This window comes from Anolis carolinensis, chromosome 2 (genome assembly GCF_035594765.1).
Source record: "Anolis carolinensis isolate JA03-04 chromosome 2, rAnoCar3.1.pri, whole genome shotgun sequence".
Classification (NCBI taxonomy): domain Eukaryota; kingdom Metazoa; phylum Chordata; class Lepidosauria; order Squamata; family Dactyloidae; genus Anolis; species Anolis carolinensis.
The window spans coordinates 8897080-8912244 of NC_085842.1; the positions used below are offsets into that span (position 1 = coordinate 8897080).

At 43.9% G+C, this 15165-nt stretch overlaps 5 protein-coding genes across 7 annotated transcripts in view; all 5 read right to left on the reverse strand.

Annotated features, from left to right (window-relative positions):
* LOC100562976 (zinc finger protein 658B) overlaps positions 1–15165 on the reverse strand; it is a 488523-nt gene that overhangs the window by 402078 nt on the left and 71280 nt on the right. The window lies entirely within an intron of this gene.
* The window catches only part of LOC134296944 (zinc finger protein 239-like), a 74884-nt gene that overhangs the window by 40964 nt on the left and 18755 nt on the right, over positions 1–15165 (reverse strand). The gene's annotated exons all lie outside the window — the stretch shown is intronic.
* The window catches only part of LOC134296957 (zinc finger protein 24-like), a 206608-nt gene that overhangs the window by 5224 nt on the left and 186219 nt on the right, over positions 1–15165 (reverse strand). The window lies entirely within an intron of this gene.
* Positions 1–15165, reverse strand: part of LOC134292312 (zinc finger protein 883-like) — a 38331-nt gene that overhangs the window by 4406 nt on the left and 18760 nt on the right. The window lies entirely within an intron of this gene.
* LOC100558638 (zinc finger protein 239) overlaps positions 899–15165 on the reverse strand; it is a 33046-nt gene continuing 18779 nt past the window's right edge. For both annotated transcript variants that reach the window (XM_062973130.1, XM_062973129.1), the window contains exon 3: positions 899–5667. In XM_062973130.1, coding sequence (XP_062829200.1) covers positions 4324–5376 — 1053 coding nt within the window. In that variant the 5' untranslated portion in view covers positions 5377–5667 and the 3' untranslated portion in view covers positions 899–4323. The remainder of the gene's footprint in view (positions 5668–15165) is intronic.

The window sequence follows — 15165 nt, forward strand, 5'->3', positions numbered from 1 at the left end:
GACACGGTTCCTGCCCGGTTCCGCTCAATTCAGCCCATTTTAGAAAGGACACTGTCCAACTGCAGCAGATTCAGAGAAAGGCAACAAGGATGGGAAAATATTAAAATTGTAAACCAAGGAAAAGTAAAGGCAAAAGTCTGCATTTGCTTATGAGACAATATTGTGGCCAAAACTATCATGATGTGCTAAGGATGATGTTTGAGCTATGGCTAAAGGGGTAGGAGGGAAGGCATCAAGTTCACTGCACCCACTACAGGCCCCTCTTGGGCCCCGGGAGCCCATTTGCAGGGATTTTATTGAGCATCACCTGCCCGTTAAGCTGAGACCGTCACCTGGGTAGGACCAGGCTTGTTTCCTAAGCAGCACATTGTATAGCTTGTGCCACCAGATAAATGGTCCCCCAGAGTGTTTACTGATCACATTCACAAGTGCCATGGCTTTCTCCTTACAATCAATGCAGATTGGGGGGCCCAATTTGCCTCCTAGTTCTGGCTCTTCAGTCTCCTGGGAGGACAGCCAGCTCCGAGCCCTGCTTGTTGCCCTCAAATGTATTGGCCCAACTGAAAGTGTCACTTGCATTAGTGCTTTAATTGCCACAAGATGACTGGTTGGGCCTGCTTACTTTTGCTGGGAGGGCTCAGAATAGGCTTCTAATTGGATTGAATTGTTTGTTTGTTTTAAATAGTGTGAATGTTTAATTTTAATGTGTGTGTTTTTTGGCTTTAAATGATATCCTGTGTTGCTTTGTTAGCGACAATGACTTCCCTGAATCCGGACACTATACTCCTATTGGTACAGTCTAGAATCACACTGGCTTTCCTAACTGCTGCACCATACTCTTTTTTTTAAAAAAAACCTCATTTTTATTTTTAAAAAAACAAAAACAGGTTTACACAAATTATAATTTTGGTATTTTTATTTAAAAGGGCTACTTAACAAACATAAAAGGAACAAGGACACATATCTACACAATAAGAACAACAGGTATAAACAGAAAAATGAATCTACAAAACTCTCGCTGCATCCTGGCTTTTATCTCTATTGACTCACTTTTAAATGCTTTCCTAGATTTACTTTTCCATTTTAAAAATATCAAACTAATTCCTAAAACCCAAAATAAACAATTTATTCAATTATTATAACTAGTTAATTAGTAACTCCAAATCTTGCTTGTAGTTGAACAATAGTTCCCTTCATCAACTTAATTTATCAATCTAAACAGATTCATGAATTATTATTTATTGTGGTTATTATTTATTCATTTCTATTCTGAATTTCTCCCATGGGTGGGATTCCTGGGTGAATCTTCATCAGCAGACGTCATCAATCTTTGTCTTCCATTCTCTGTCGTTAGGGAGAGATGCTTTGAATCCTAATGGACCCTTTGCCAATGGTAGTGATTAAGCAGTCTCAATTAATACAGGGAGTTCAAACAAAGCAGGGATGAAAATACACAAAGTAAAATTGATGGTCATGTTGCAGGGCTCTCCCAGCATCAAGGCTGAGCTTTATTACATACAAGGTAAGCCAAAGCCATATTTACTCATAAGAAAACAAAGTCTTGAGTATTTTCAAGGTCTGGCTAAAATAAGAGAATTACAGCACACTGCCAGAGTAACGATGAACACAAGCCAAGAGTCCAATTAATGCAGACAAGCCAAGTACTACGGAGTCACGCGTTGAGGAGCAAGAATACACTATTGCCAATAGTCAGATGCCAGGAGTTCATTAATCACAGTTCATAAAATAACAACAAAAAATACAACTATGCAAACTGAAGTCAGAGTCAGTCAAGCCAGATAGGCAGGGGTGCAAACTGAACCCCAAGTCCATAAATCAAGCCAGGAAATCGGTCAGAATTTAGAGTCAAGGATTCAGGATACAACAGAATCCAGAACAGGATTATAGGAACAAGAATTCTATCCGAGGGGCATCAGAGCCAAGATCCAGGACAAGAGTACGAATGTATGACACTATCTGCTAACAAAGAGCTATTCTTTTCCAGACCCTTTTATCGAATAACTACCTCCTGTAGGGAAAAGGTTTGCAAGGCGAAAGCGCAAAACAAACTCAGGCTTGCTAGGGGCATTACAAACAATAAATGGGGCCTCTTTGCTAACGTCAGTAGAAAAAGGAGAAACAAGGAGGTGATAAGGCCTCTGCGAGAAGAAGATGGGGAAATGCTGACAGGGGACAGGGAAAGGGTAGAGACACTTAATGTCTTCTTTGCCTCAGTCTTCTCACAAAAAGAAAGCCCTCCTCAACCTCATCAACATGGAATGGATGATGGATTAGGGGAAATCCAACCCCAAATAGGAAAACAAGTTGTCCAGGAATACCTAGCTGCTCGTTGATACCAGACAAGATTCTGGAAAAGATCATGAAGGAAGTGGTCTGCAAACACTTAGAAACGAATGCGGTCATAGCTACCCTGTTTCCCCAAAAATATGACCTAGCAAAGTTTTTGTTGGGAAGCATGGCCGCTAAACAGAACACCAGAACATGCAGGATTGGTAAATGTACATACCATAGAGTATTGTATATGGAAATAATTGTAGTAACAAGAAATTATTGATAGGATTCACATTTTATCTGCTTATGCTGGTTTGTGATGACAATTACTGTACAGTATATAATAAATGTTAATATATTTTGGTTCAACAATAAATGTGAATTCTTCATGGAAAAATAAGACATCCCCTGAAAATAAGACCTAGAGCAATTTGGGAACAAAAATTAATATAAGACACTGTCTTATTTTTGGGGAAACACGGTAATAGTCAACATGGATTTATCAAAAACAAGTCATGTCAGACTAATCTGATTTCTTTTTTGGATAGAATTACGAGCCGGGTAGATGCAGGGAACGATGTAGCTGTAGCGTATCTGGATTTCAGTAAGGCCTTCCTTTGACAAGGTCCCAGAGGATGCTCACTCATGCATCTTCTTCATCCTGGAAAGAAGTCACAAGTGGAGTGCCGCAGGGTTCCATCCTGGGCCCAGTTCTGTTCAACATCTTTATTAATGACTTAGACGAAGGGTCATCAAGTTTGCAGATGACACCAAATTGGGAGGGAGAGCCAATTTAGCAGATTAGATAGATGGACCATATCTAGCAAAATGAAGTTCAACAGGGACAAATGCAAGATACTCGACTTAGGTAGAAAGAAATGGAATGCAAAGATACAGAATGGGAGATACCTGGCTCAACAGCAGTATGTGTGAAAAAAAATATTTGAGTTCGCACGAACAAGTTAAACATGAGCCAACAATGTGATGCGGCAGCTTAAAAGGCCAATGGGATTTTGGCCTGCATAAACAGGAGTCTAGATCCAGAGAAATCAATTGCGATTGAATGCAATTTCCTGCTTCTTGGCAGGTGGGTTGGACTAGATGGTCAATGAGGCCCTCCTATTCTGCCTTGGTTGGACCACACTTGGAATCACAATGAGTCCAATTCTGGGCACCGCAACTGAAGGGAGATGTTGAGAAGCTGGAGGGTGTCCAGAGGAGGGCGACTAAAAAGAGCAGGGTTCGGGAGAACAAGCCCTATGAGGAGCGGCTTAAAGAGCTGGCCATGTTTAGCCTGCAGAAGAGAGGGCTGAGAGGAGACATGATTGTCATGTATAACTATGTGAGGGGAAGTCATAGGGAGGAGGGAGCAACCTTGTGTTCTACTGCCCTGGAGACTAGGACGCAATGGAACAACAGCTTCAAACAACAGGAAAGGAGATTCCACCTGAGGAAGAGGAAGAACTTCCTAACTGTGAGAGCTGTTCAGCAATGGCAGTCTTTGCCCTGGGCTGTGGTGGAGGCTTCTCCTTTGGAGGCTGAATCGCCATATGTTGGGGGTGCTTTGAGTGCCATTTTCCTGCTTCTTGACAGGGGGTTGGACTGGATGGCCCACGAGGTCTCTTCTAACTCTAGGATTCTATGAGATCTTAGCTTCTGCTCATTTCAGACTTTTCAGAGATCATCCCAGAAGCCTTGGATGCTTTTCTTCATGAGGAGGAGGAGGAAGTCAGGCTATCTTCTTCCAAATTGGCTGCAGTACTAAGATGGGACCGGCCCTCAGCAGCAGTTGACTAATGTCACACAAATTGCTGTCCATGAAAGATGGAGCACAAGGTGATGGCCTTCTTTGTCTTTGTCCACCTGCATAGGGATACAGTCCTTGTTTGGGGAAATGTAAAGGTTCTTTCAGGAAAACTAGGAAACTCAAAGGCAGGTTTCTTCCACTAGCCATATCTAAGTTTTTTGATGTCTAGTGCAAGCTGAATTTTTCCTGAAGCTCATTCTATATCCCATGCATTCTTGTGGCTTCTATTCTGTGTGGGTCCCTTGATGGGAACATAGATGCCCACTCTGACCGAAGCTCTCTCCACATTCCATGCATTTATAGGGTTTCTCCCCTGCATGGGTCCTTTGATGGGAACGCAGATGTCCACTCCGACCGAATCTCTTTCCACATTCCATGCACTGAAATGGCTTCTCTCCTGTGTGGATCCTTTGATGGGTAAGGAGATACCCACTGTGGCTGAAGCTCTTTCCACATTCCATGCATTCATACGGCTTCTCCCCCGTGTGGGTTCTTTGATGGCAACGCAGGTCTCCACTGTGAACAAAGCTCTTTCCACATTCTGTACATTGAAATGGCTTCTCTCCTGTGTGGGTCCTTTGATGGGCAAGGAGATATCCATTCCGACTGAAGCTCTCTCCACATTCCATGCATTTATGGGGTTTCTCCCCTGTGTGGGTTCTTTCATGGGAACGGAGGTGTCCACTCTGATTGAAGCTCTCTCCACATTCCATGCATTGATATGGCCTCTCTCCTGTGTGGATCCTTTGATGGCAACGCAGATCTCTACTGTTACTGAAGCTCTTTCCACATTCCATGCATTCATACGGCTTCTCCCCTGTGTGGGTCCTTTGATGGGAATGTAGACTACCACTGTGACTGAAGCTCTTTCCACATTCTATGCATTCATACGGCTTCTCTCCTGTGTGGGTCCTTTGATGGGTAAGGAGATATCCACGCCGACTGAAGCTCTTTCCACATTCCATGCATTGATATGGCTTCTCCCCTGTGTGCGTCCTTTGATGGGACTGCAGGTCCCCACTCTGACTGAAGCTCTTTCCACATTCCGTGCATTCAAACGGCTTCTCCCCTGTGTGGGCCCTCTGATGATCATACAGTTTGTCACTCCGACTGAAGCTCTTTCCACATTGCATGCATTGATATGGCTTCTCCCCAGTGTGAGTCCGTTCATGCTTAACAAGAGAACTTCTCCCACTGAAACCTTTACCACATATCATACACGTCTCTACCTTCTCCCCTGCCTGTGGTCTCAGATCGCAATGTAAATCATTTTCCATTCTTTTACATTTGATTCATATACAATAGAAGCTCAGAGTTATGAACTGAACAGCACAGGATTTCCTCTTCTCGGTCTTTGTATTGCTGTAGTCTTCTGGACTCTTTCCCCTCTTTTTACAGCACAATCTTTCCTTTCCCCCTTGGTTACACAGGTATATAACCTGAAATATAGTTTCTCTTTATTTCTTGTTCTTGTCAGTGCTGTGTACCTTCAAGTCATTTTAGACTTAGGGCATCCCTAGGACAAAGCTCTCACAAGATGTTCTTCACAAGACTTGTTCAGAGACTACCTGCCAGAAAAAGAGAAGAAAGTCTCATCAGGGGTTGACCAGGGAAAGATCTGATTGGACATGAAGAACAACAGCCTAGTGCTGTAGAGCACAGCCTGCCACGTCTCTATGGAGCTCTTGCCAGCCATGTATCTCCTTCTCCTCTCAGACTGGGGACGTGGCAGCCTGCCACGTCTCCAAGCTGAGAGGAGAGCCAAGGCAGAGACATGTAGCTGCTGAGAGATCCTTGGAGCACTTGTCAGCTGCATGTCTCCTCCTCAACCTGAGGACGTGGTCGGCCACCATGTCCCAGGCTTAGAGAAAGACATGGCTGCCCAGGATTCTCCCCGTGCACCAACCACCCCCCCTTGAGCCAACTGCCCTTGGTCTCCTCCTCCCTCCCAGACTGCCTTGCCCCGTCACTCCCCAACCCTATATCTGTCCATGCCTGGCCTAACTTTTCCAAAGCTTGAGAGATTTTTCCTCTGAGTGGCTTTTTGAGCCTCCTCTTTCTCCCTTCCTTTCTCTTCAAGTCCTTCTGCACTCCTCCCGGCCCAGAAAGGGCTGCCTTCCTTCCTTCCTTCCTTCCTTCCTTCCTTCCTTCCTTCCTTCCTTCCTTCCTTCCTTCCTTCCTTCCTTCCTTCCTTCCTTCCCTGCCTTTCCCCCTCGATGGATTGTCACCTTGACGTGGTGAGGGGGCTTGCGTGTTCCGATGAACCTGTGGGCACAACCACTGGAGTGATGCACTCCCAGGAGTGGCCGCAGGGGAGGTTCCAGACCAAGCACAATCCGAAGACCCAAAGACCTCAACGGCGGAGCAGGCGGAGGATAACATGGTACATGTTACAACGGCTGTGAAGGCGGAAGAAGGCTGCAACAGACTGAGAAGCCACTCTCGTTGTGTTAACCACACCACTGCTGGAACCTCACTCTGTGAAGACTGTGTGTTGACCGGCCGTGCACTGACCTCCACACATTAAAAAAAATCGCGCACAGGCGTCTTCCAACAAAAATAAAAACAAACCTACAAAAGTCCCATGGCGATCAGCGAGTGGCGACGGGGGCAGGACTGTGAAGTCTGGAAGCCCCTAGTCACAGACTGGCACATGGGCGGTGGATATGAACTCAGTCGTTCTACCTCAAGGACCGAGGCAGTTGAGTAGTCCGGCAGCTGTATCCATGACTGAGCACCCCTTTTTAGGATCCGCTCTGCTCACCCCACACGGGGAAGGGGCTAGAAAAGGTGCCCTAAACATAGTCTGCCTCTCCTACCCTGACTGGACTGCCGCGTCCAGAGGGGTCACCACTCTGCGGCCAAAAAAGAGAAATGAACTTTGGAACATGGAACATACGGACATTGTTAGATAACACTGACAGCGAACGCCCCGAACGCAGGACTGCTCTCATTGCAAGGGAGCTGGGACGCTTTAAGATCGACATAGCAGCCCTTCAGGAGACCCAGAGAGCAGGAGAGGGGTAGCGGAAGGAAGAAAAGGGAGGCTACACCTTCTTCTGGAAGGGACTGCCTGAAGAAGAGTGAAGAATACACGGAGTTGGCTTTGCTATCAGAAACAACCTGGTGAAGCACCTGACTGAAGCACCCACTGGCATCAACGAACGACTCTCAACCCTCCAAATTAACCTTGCCAAAAACCAACAGGCAACCATCATATGCGCCTATGCACCAACACTAGATGCTGACGAAGACATCAAGGAAAATTTTTACTGTCAGCTGGACACCATCCTATCGGAGAGACCTAAGGAGGACAAAATCATCCTCCTGGGGGACTTTAATGCCAGAGTCGGATGGGACTCCGACCTGTGCCTGGGGATCATAGGAAAAGACGGGGTCGGAAACAGCAACTCAAATGGCATCTTGTTTCTCACCAAATGCGGAGAGCACAACCTTATCATCACCAACACGCTCTTCTGCTAGAAAAACAAGCTCAAGACATCATGGAAGCACCCTCGGTCAAAGCATTGGCACCTCTTGGACTATGTTATCACACGTGCCAGAGACCGCCGCGATGTGCTTCTCACAAGAGCCATGACAGGTGCTGATGACTGCTGGACGGACCACAGGTTAATCCGATCCACGATGGCTATCAAGATCGTCCCCAAACGCAGACTCCAAGGAAGAAAAACAAGGCGCAAAATGAACACCCAAGCCCTCCAGGAGCCCTTCAAACGAGCCCTTCTCCAAACAACACTCAAGGATCATCTACCCACAGAACACCCCGAAAATGTTGAGGAACATTGGAACAAACTGAAGACCTCCATCATCACAGCCTGCGAAGAAACCATTGGATACCAAACTAAGAAACATCAACACTGGTTTGACGATAATGACAAAGAGATCCAACAGCTAATTGATAACAAAAGGAAAGCCTTCCAAACATGGCAGAGAGACACCAACTGTGCTGCCAAGAAAAAGATCTGTGCCAGTGCAAAAGCTGAGGTCCAAAGAAGGACCAGAGAACTCAAGAACATCTGGTGGACAAAGAAGGCTGAAGAAATCCAACACCTTGCAGATACCCATGACGCTCAGGGATTTTTCAAAGCCTCAAAGATCATCTATGGACCAAGAAACCATGGCATACAGCCCCTACGCTCATCAGATGGAACCAAAATTCTGAAGGACAAAACATCAATTGCACTACGTTGAAAAGAGCACTGCCAGAACCTGCTGAATCGCAGCTCCAATGTGGCCGAAGAGACCCTCTCACAAATCCCGCAACAACAAACCAGGGATGAGCTTGCAGCACTGCCTAGTTTGGAAGAAGTCAGCAACGCCATCAGCCAACAAAAAAACAACAAAGCCAGCGGACCTGATGGGATTCCTGCTGAAATCTTCAAAGAGGGTGGACCTGAGCTGATACAACAACTCCACCAGCTCATTGAAAAGGTGTGGATGACCGAGAAAATCCCAGCTGACTTCAAGGATGCCACCATCATCACCCTTTTCAAGAAAGGGGACAGAACAGACTGTGGGAACTATCGTGGTATCTCCCTTCTAACCTCTGCCGGGAAAATCCTCGCAAGAATCCTTGCAAACCGCCTTCTCCCTGTCTCAAGACACCCTCCCAGAATCCCAGCACAGCTTCCGTCCCTCCAGAGGAACAGCGGACATGATCTTCACTGCACGACAGCTCCAAGAAAAATGCAGGGAACAAAACCAACCTCTGTACATGGCATTCATTGACCTTGCATTCGACACAGTGAATCGCAGCGCTCTCTGGACCATCCTCCAAAAAATCGGGTGCCCTGACAAATTTGTGAACATCCTGCGGCTCCTCCATGATGACATGATGGCAACAGTCTTAGACAGCAACGGCTCCCAAAGTGAAGGTGGAATCAGGTGTCAAACAGGGATGTGTCATTGCCCCCACCTTATTTTCCATCTTCATCGCTATGATACTTCACCTTGTTGATGGGAAGCTTCCCACCGGAGTGGAAATCATCTATCGGACAGATGGCAAGCTATTTAACCTCAGCAGACTGAAAGCTAAAACCAAGGTCACCACAACATCTGTTATAGAACTCCAATATGCTGATGACAACGTAGTCTGTGCGCATTCAGAAGAAGACCTACAAGCCACTCTCAACACCTTCGCAGAAGCATACGAGAAGATCGGCCTCTCACTGAACATCGAGAAAACCAAAGTGCTCTTCCAACAGGCACCAGCTAAACCCTCTTTTTTTTTTCGTGTCAGGAGCAACCTGAGTTGCTTCTGGAGTGAGAGAATTGGCCGTTTGCAAGGACGTTGCCCAGGGGACGCCCGGATGTTTTGATGTTTTTACCATCCTTGTGGGAGGCTTCTCTCATGTCCCCGCATGGAGCTGGAGCTGATAGAGGGAGCTCATCCACACTCTCCCCAGGTGGGATTCGAACCTGGCAGCTTTCAGGTCAGCAACCCAACCTTCAAGTCACTTAGTCCACTACGCCATCTGGGGGCTCCAGTTAAACCCTCTGCAAAGCCAGGAATACAGCTTAACGGTGTCACATTAGAAAACGTTGACCATTTCCGCTACCTTGGCAGCCACCTCTCCACAAACGTCAACATCGACACTGAAATACAACACCGCCTGAGCTCTGCGAGTGCAGCATTTTTCCGTATGAAGCAGAGAGTGTTTGATGACCGGGACATCCGTAGAGAGACCAAGGTGCTTGTTTAGAAAGCCATTCCCCTCCCAACCCTGCTCTACGCCTGCGAAACGTGGACGGTCTACAGACGTCACACCAAACTCCTGGAGCGTTTCCATCAGCGTTGCCTCAGGAAAATCCTGCAAATCTCTTGGGAAGACAGGCGGACAAATGTCAGCGTGCTGGAAGAAGCAAAGACCACCAGTATTGAAGCGATGCTCCTACGCCATCAACTGCGCTGGACTAAAGGCCACGTTTTCCGAATGCCCAAAGATCACCGTCTCCCAAAGCAGCTCCTCTACTCTGAACTCAAGAATGGGAAACGGAATGTTGGTGGGCAGGAAAAGAGATTTAAAGATGGGCTCAAAGCCAACCTTAAAAACTGTGGCATAGACACTGAGAACTGGGAAGCCCTGGCCCTTGAGCGCTCTAATTGGAGGTCAGCTGTGACCAGCAGTGCTGCGGAGTTTGAAGAGGCACGAACGGAGGGCTTAAGGGAGAAACGTGCCAAGAGGAAGGAGCGTCAAGCCAACCCCGACCAGGACCGCCTTCCACCTGGAAACCGATGTCCTCACTGCGGGAGAATATGTGGGTCAAGAATCAGTCTTTTCAGCAACCTAAGAACCCACCCCCAAGATGGAAGACAATCGTCCTCGAGCTACGAGGGATCACCTAAGACAAGTAAGACCCTGCCTTTGCTCATGAATGGGGAGTAGTGGATGTGTTGTGCGCGCCTTCCAAAGCTTTGCTTGTTTATAATGGTATTTTAATTATTATTTAATTAATAATTAATTATTAAGGGGTGCTTTGCCAGAGCTTTTGGTGCACAAAGGCAGAAGGGGGTTGGACTAAGTGGCCCAAGGGATCTCTTCCAACCCCCATTATTATTATTATTATTATTATTATTATTATTATTATTATTATTATTGTTGACACAAAGACACAGTATAACACACAGCAAACGAGATATATATGCTGGATTTCGAAAATCACAAGTTGAACACTTCCCATGAGTTTAAGACTGTGTGATTTATTATTATTATTATTATTATTATTATTATTATTATTATGAACATTGAGGCTGGGTGGTCATCTGTCGGGGGTGTTTTGCTTGTGCTTTTGGTGCACAAAGGCAGAAGGGAGTTGGACTAAATGGCCCACGGGGTCTCTTCCAACCCTCTTTATTATTTTTATTCTGATTATGATTAACATTGAGGCTGTATTTATTCCCATTTGTTTTTTTTTTTACTTCAAAATAAGAGATGTGCAGTTTGCATAGGAATTTGTTCATAGTCAGGACCGGCCCGAGGAAATTTTCGGGGGTATGCAAAAAAAATTTTGCGCCCCCCCCCACCGCACCGCGGGAGGCGTGGTCAGATCTGGCCCCGCCTCCCACGCTGCGTGCGGGCGCCCTGACCCCACCCCCACGGCGCGGGAGGCGGGGCCAGGGCGCGCGCGGCGGGGCCAAGTGTGGCCCCGCCTCCCAGGGGGCTCGATAGCGCCCCTGGGAACATGGCGCCCAACGCGGGGGCATAGCTAGCGTCCTGTGTTGGGCCGGGCCTGTTCATAGTTCTTTTTTTTCAACTTTCGTCCAGCCCTCCAACGGTCTGAGGGACCGTGATCTGGCCCCCTGTTCAAAAGGTTTGGGGTCCTCTGTTTTAAACTATTCTTATTAGTGGTTAATGAGTTGTATTTTATGTTTAAAAAATTCTTGCCTGCCTTAAATTGCTAAGAAGAAAGGTGTGATAATGCACAAAATAAATAATATATCAAAGTGAATAAAAAGAAGCAGTACTTCATTGTTGGCTGCACTGGACTATGGGATGACCTAGCGGAAGAAATCCGATAGCTAAACCATCTGTCAATGACAGAACGCTCTCTTCCAGCAGGCTTGCCCAGATGATTTTAAAATGTGAATTTTAAATTTATTTTGCTAGTACTGGTGTTTTAATGTTTTGTTCTGCATATTTTAATATATGTAATATATGTAGATTGTTCCACTCTAAGCTGTGAAGGGGAGCAGGTCACAAACACAATTATTATTATTATTATTACTATTAAAATGGTTATATCTCATCTAATATCATAAGATCTCTGGGTAGTTTATTATCAAATCAGTTTAAGAACCAAAGAACATATTAAGTCACTGAATGATTTAAAACAGGGGTCCCCAAACTTTTTAAGCAGAGGGCCGGTCAACAATCTTTCAGACTGTTGAGGGGCCGAATTATCATTTGAAAAAAAAAAAAAACAAATTCCTATGCATATTGCACATGTCTTATTTGTAGTGCAACAACAACAACAATGAAAGAACAATACAATATTTAAAAATGAAAACAATTTTAAACAACATAAACCTATTAGGATTTCAATGGAGAGTGTGGGCCTGCTACTGGCCAATGAGATAGCCAAGTTAATTAGGATTGTTGTTGTTGTTGTTGTGTGCCTTCAAGTCATGTCAGACTTTGGCCGAGCCTAAGTCTAAAATTAATTACAGTACAGTCTCACTAATCCAAGCCTCGCTTATCCAAGCCTCTGGATAATCCAATCCATTTTTGTAGTCAATGTTTTCAATATATCGTGATATTTTGGTGCTAAATTCATAAATACAGTAATTACAACATAACATTACTGCGTACTGAACTACTTTTTCTGTCAAATTTGTTGCATAACATGAAGTTTTGGTGCTTAATTTATAAAATCATAACCTAATTTGATGTTTAATAGGCTTTTCATTAATCCCTCCTTATTATCCAAGATATTCGCTTATCCAAGCTTCTGCCGGCCCGTTTAGCTTGGATAAGTGAGACTCTACTGTATTTATTTCCTGCATTTATTTACTACATTTATATCCCACCCTTCTCAACCCAAAGGGGACTCAGAGCAGCTGTATGTACATACAATATATTATATTATTAGCATAACACATTAGCATTATATATTACTATGTTGAACTATACCACTATCTATATACAGTAGAGTCTCACTTATCCAAGCCTCGCTTATCCAAGCTTCTGGATTATCCAAGCCATTTTTGTAGTCAATGTTTTCAATATATCATGATACTTTGGTGCTAAATTCGTAAATTCAGTAATTACAACATAACATTACTGCGTACTGAACTACTTTTTCTGTCAAATTTGTTGGATAACATGATGTTTTGGTGCTTAATTTGTAAAATCATAATTTAATTTGATGTTTAATAGGCTTTTCCTTAATCCCTCCTTATTATCCAAGATATTCGCTTATCCAAGCTTCTGCTGGCCCGTTTAGCTTGGATAAGTGAGACTCTACTGTATATAAAAGGGTAATGAAATTTCGGCCTAGGACAAAACAACAAAACTACACATCCCAGAAACACTAAACTTGGCAGCACAACCCCTCATCCATGCCTCTACGTTCATACAACAAAAAGAAAAGAAAAATAAAGTCCTAATTAGAGGGAGAGGAAGAATTGTTTTTATCCAATTGCTGCCAGTTAGAAGGCTAAGCTCCACTTGGTCTCCTAGCAACCCACTCAGCCCAGGGGACAGGCAGAGTTAGGCCTCACTTAGGCCTCTTCCACACTACCTATAAAATACAGATTATCTGATTTGAACTGGATTATATGGCAGTGTAGACTCAAGGCCCTTCCACACAGCTATATTACCCATTTATAATCTTATATTATCTGCTTTGAACTGGATTATCTTGAGTCCACACTGCCATATAATCCACTTCAGTGTGCATTTTAGACAGCTGTGAAGAAGGAGCCTCATATAATCCAGTTCTAAGCAGATAATAGAAGATTATAAATATAATATGTAATAATTACTGTGATATAATAATACAGAACAATATAATCTCTAAAATCAGGGCAGTAAATAAAGAGCAACACTCTGAAAGCATAAGCCACAGCAACGCATGGCCGGGCAAAGCTAGTACTATTATATAATATGTAATATATAACATATAATTAATATTATTATATGGTATTACTATTAGTATTATATTGTATAAAATGATAATATTATTATCAATATTATATGTATATACAATATATTATATTATTAAAACTAATATAAAATATTATATTATAAAACTGAGGGCGGGGGCCAGGTAAATGACCTTGGAGGGCCACATCCGGCCCCCGGGCCTTAGTTTGGGGACCCCTGATTTAAAAGCTGGATAATTTAAAAGTTACAGTAGCCCAAAACCATGCATCTATAACAGTGGTTCCCAACCTGTGGACCATGGCCCACTGATGGGCCGCAAGATCTAAAAGGTCTGCCGCTCTAGATTATTAAATATGGTTTTCTGTGGGTGAGCAGATGGGGAATACTGGATGCCATATGTTCTGTATCAGAAACTAGAGTTGATGTGGTCTATCAATGCACCTCACAACCTCTGAGGATGCCTGCCATAGATGTGGGCGAAACGTCAGGAGAGAATACTTCTGGAACATGGCCACACAGCCCGAAAGACATACAACAACCCAATCCTACTTAACATGACTATCTCATTGGCCAGAAGCAGGCCCACACTTCCCATTGAAATCCTGATAGGTTTACTGTATGTTGGTTACAATTGTTTTTATTTTTAAATAATGTATTGTTCTTTCATTTACTAATATTGTGCTATGGTAATAATATAATATATTATGTATGCATATAATATTGATATGAATATTTACTTGATCTGGTCATGTAAGTGTGATTTATTGTTATAATTGTATTATTTTACTTTGTTTAATAATGTGTATTATGTTGTTATGTAATGTTTGTGTTGCTTTTATGACTGTAAACCGCCCTGAGTCCCATCCGGGAGATAGGGCGATATATAAATAAAGTTGTTGTTGTTGTTGTTATTATTATTATTATTATTATTATTATTATTATTATTATTATTATTATATTAGAATGTAATACAATATAATACTAATAATAATACAATATAACAATATTTATTATATTATATATCAAATGTAATATTACTAATAATATTACAGTATATTGGTATAGTACAATAAGGTAAAGGTTTCCCCTGACGTTAAGTCAAGTCGTGTCCGACTGGGGGTTGGTGCTCATTTTCATTTCTAAGCCCAAGAGCCGGCGTTGTCCACAGACACCTCCAAGGCCATGTGGCCATGGGCATGACTGCATGGAGCTCCGTTACCTTCCCGCCGGAGCGGTACCTATTTTTCTACTCACATTTGCATGTTTTCAAACTGCTAGGTTGGCAGAAGCTGGAACTAATAGCGGGAGCTCATTCCGCTCCCCTGATTCGAACCTGCAACCTTTTGGTCCACAAGTTCAGCAGCTCAGCGGTTTAACCCACTGTGCCACCGGAGGCCCCATAGTACAATATAGTAATAAATAATGCTAATATTGTGCTAT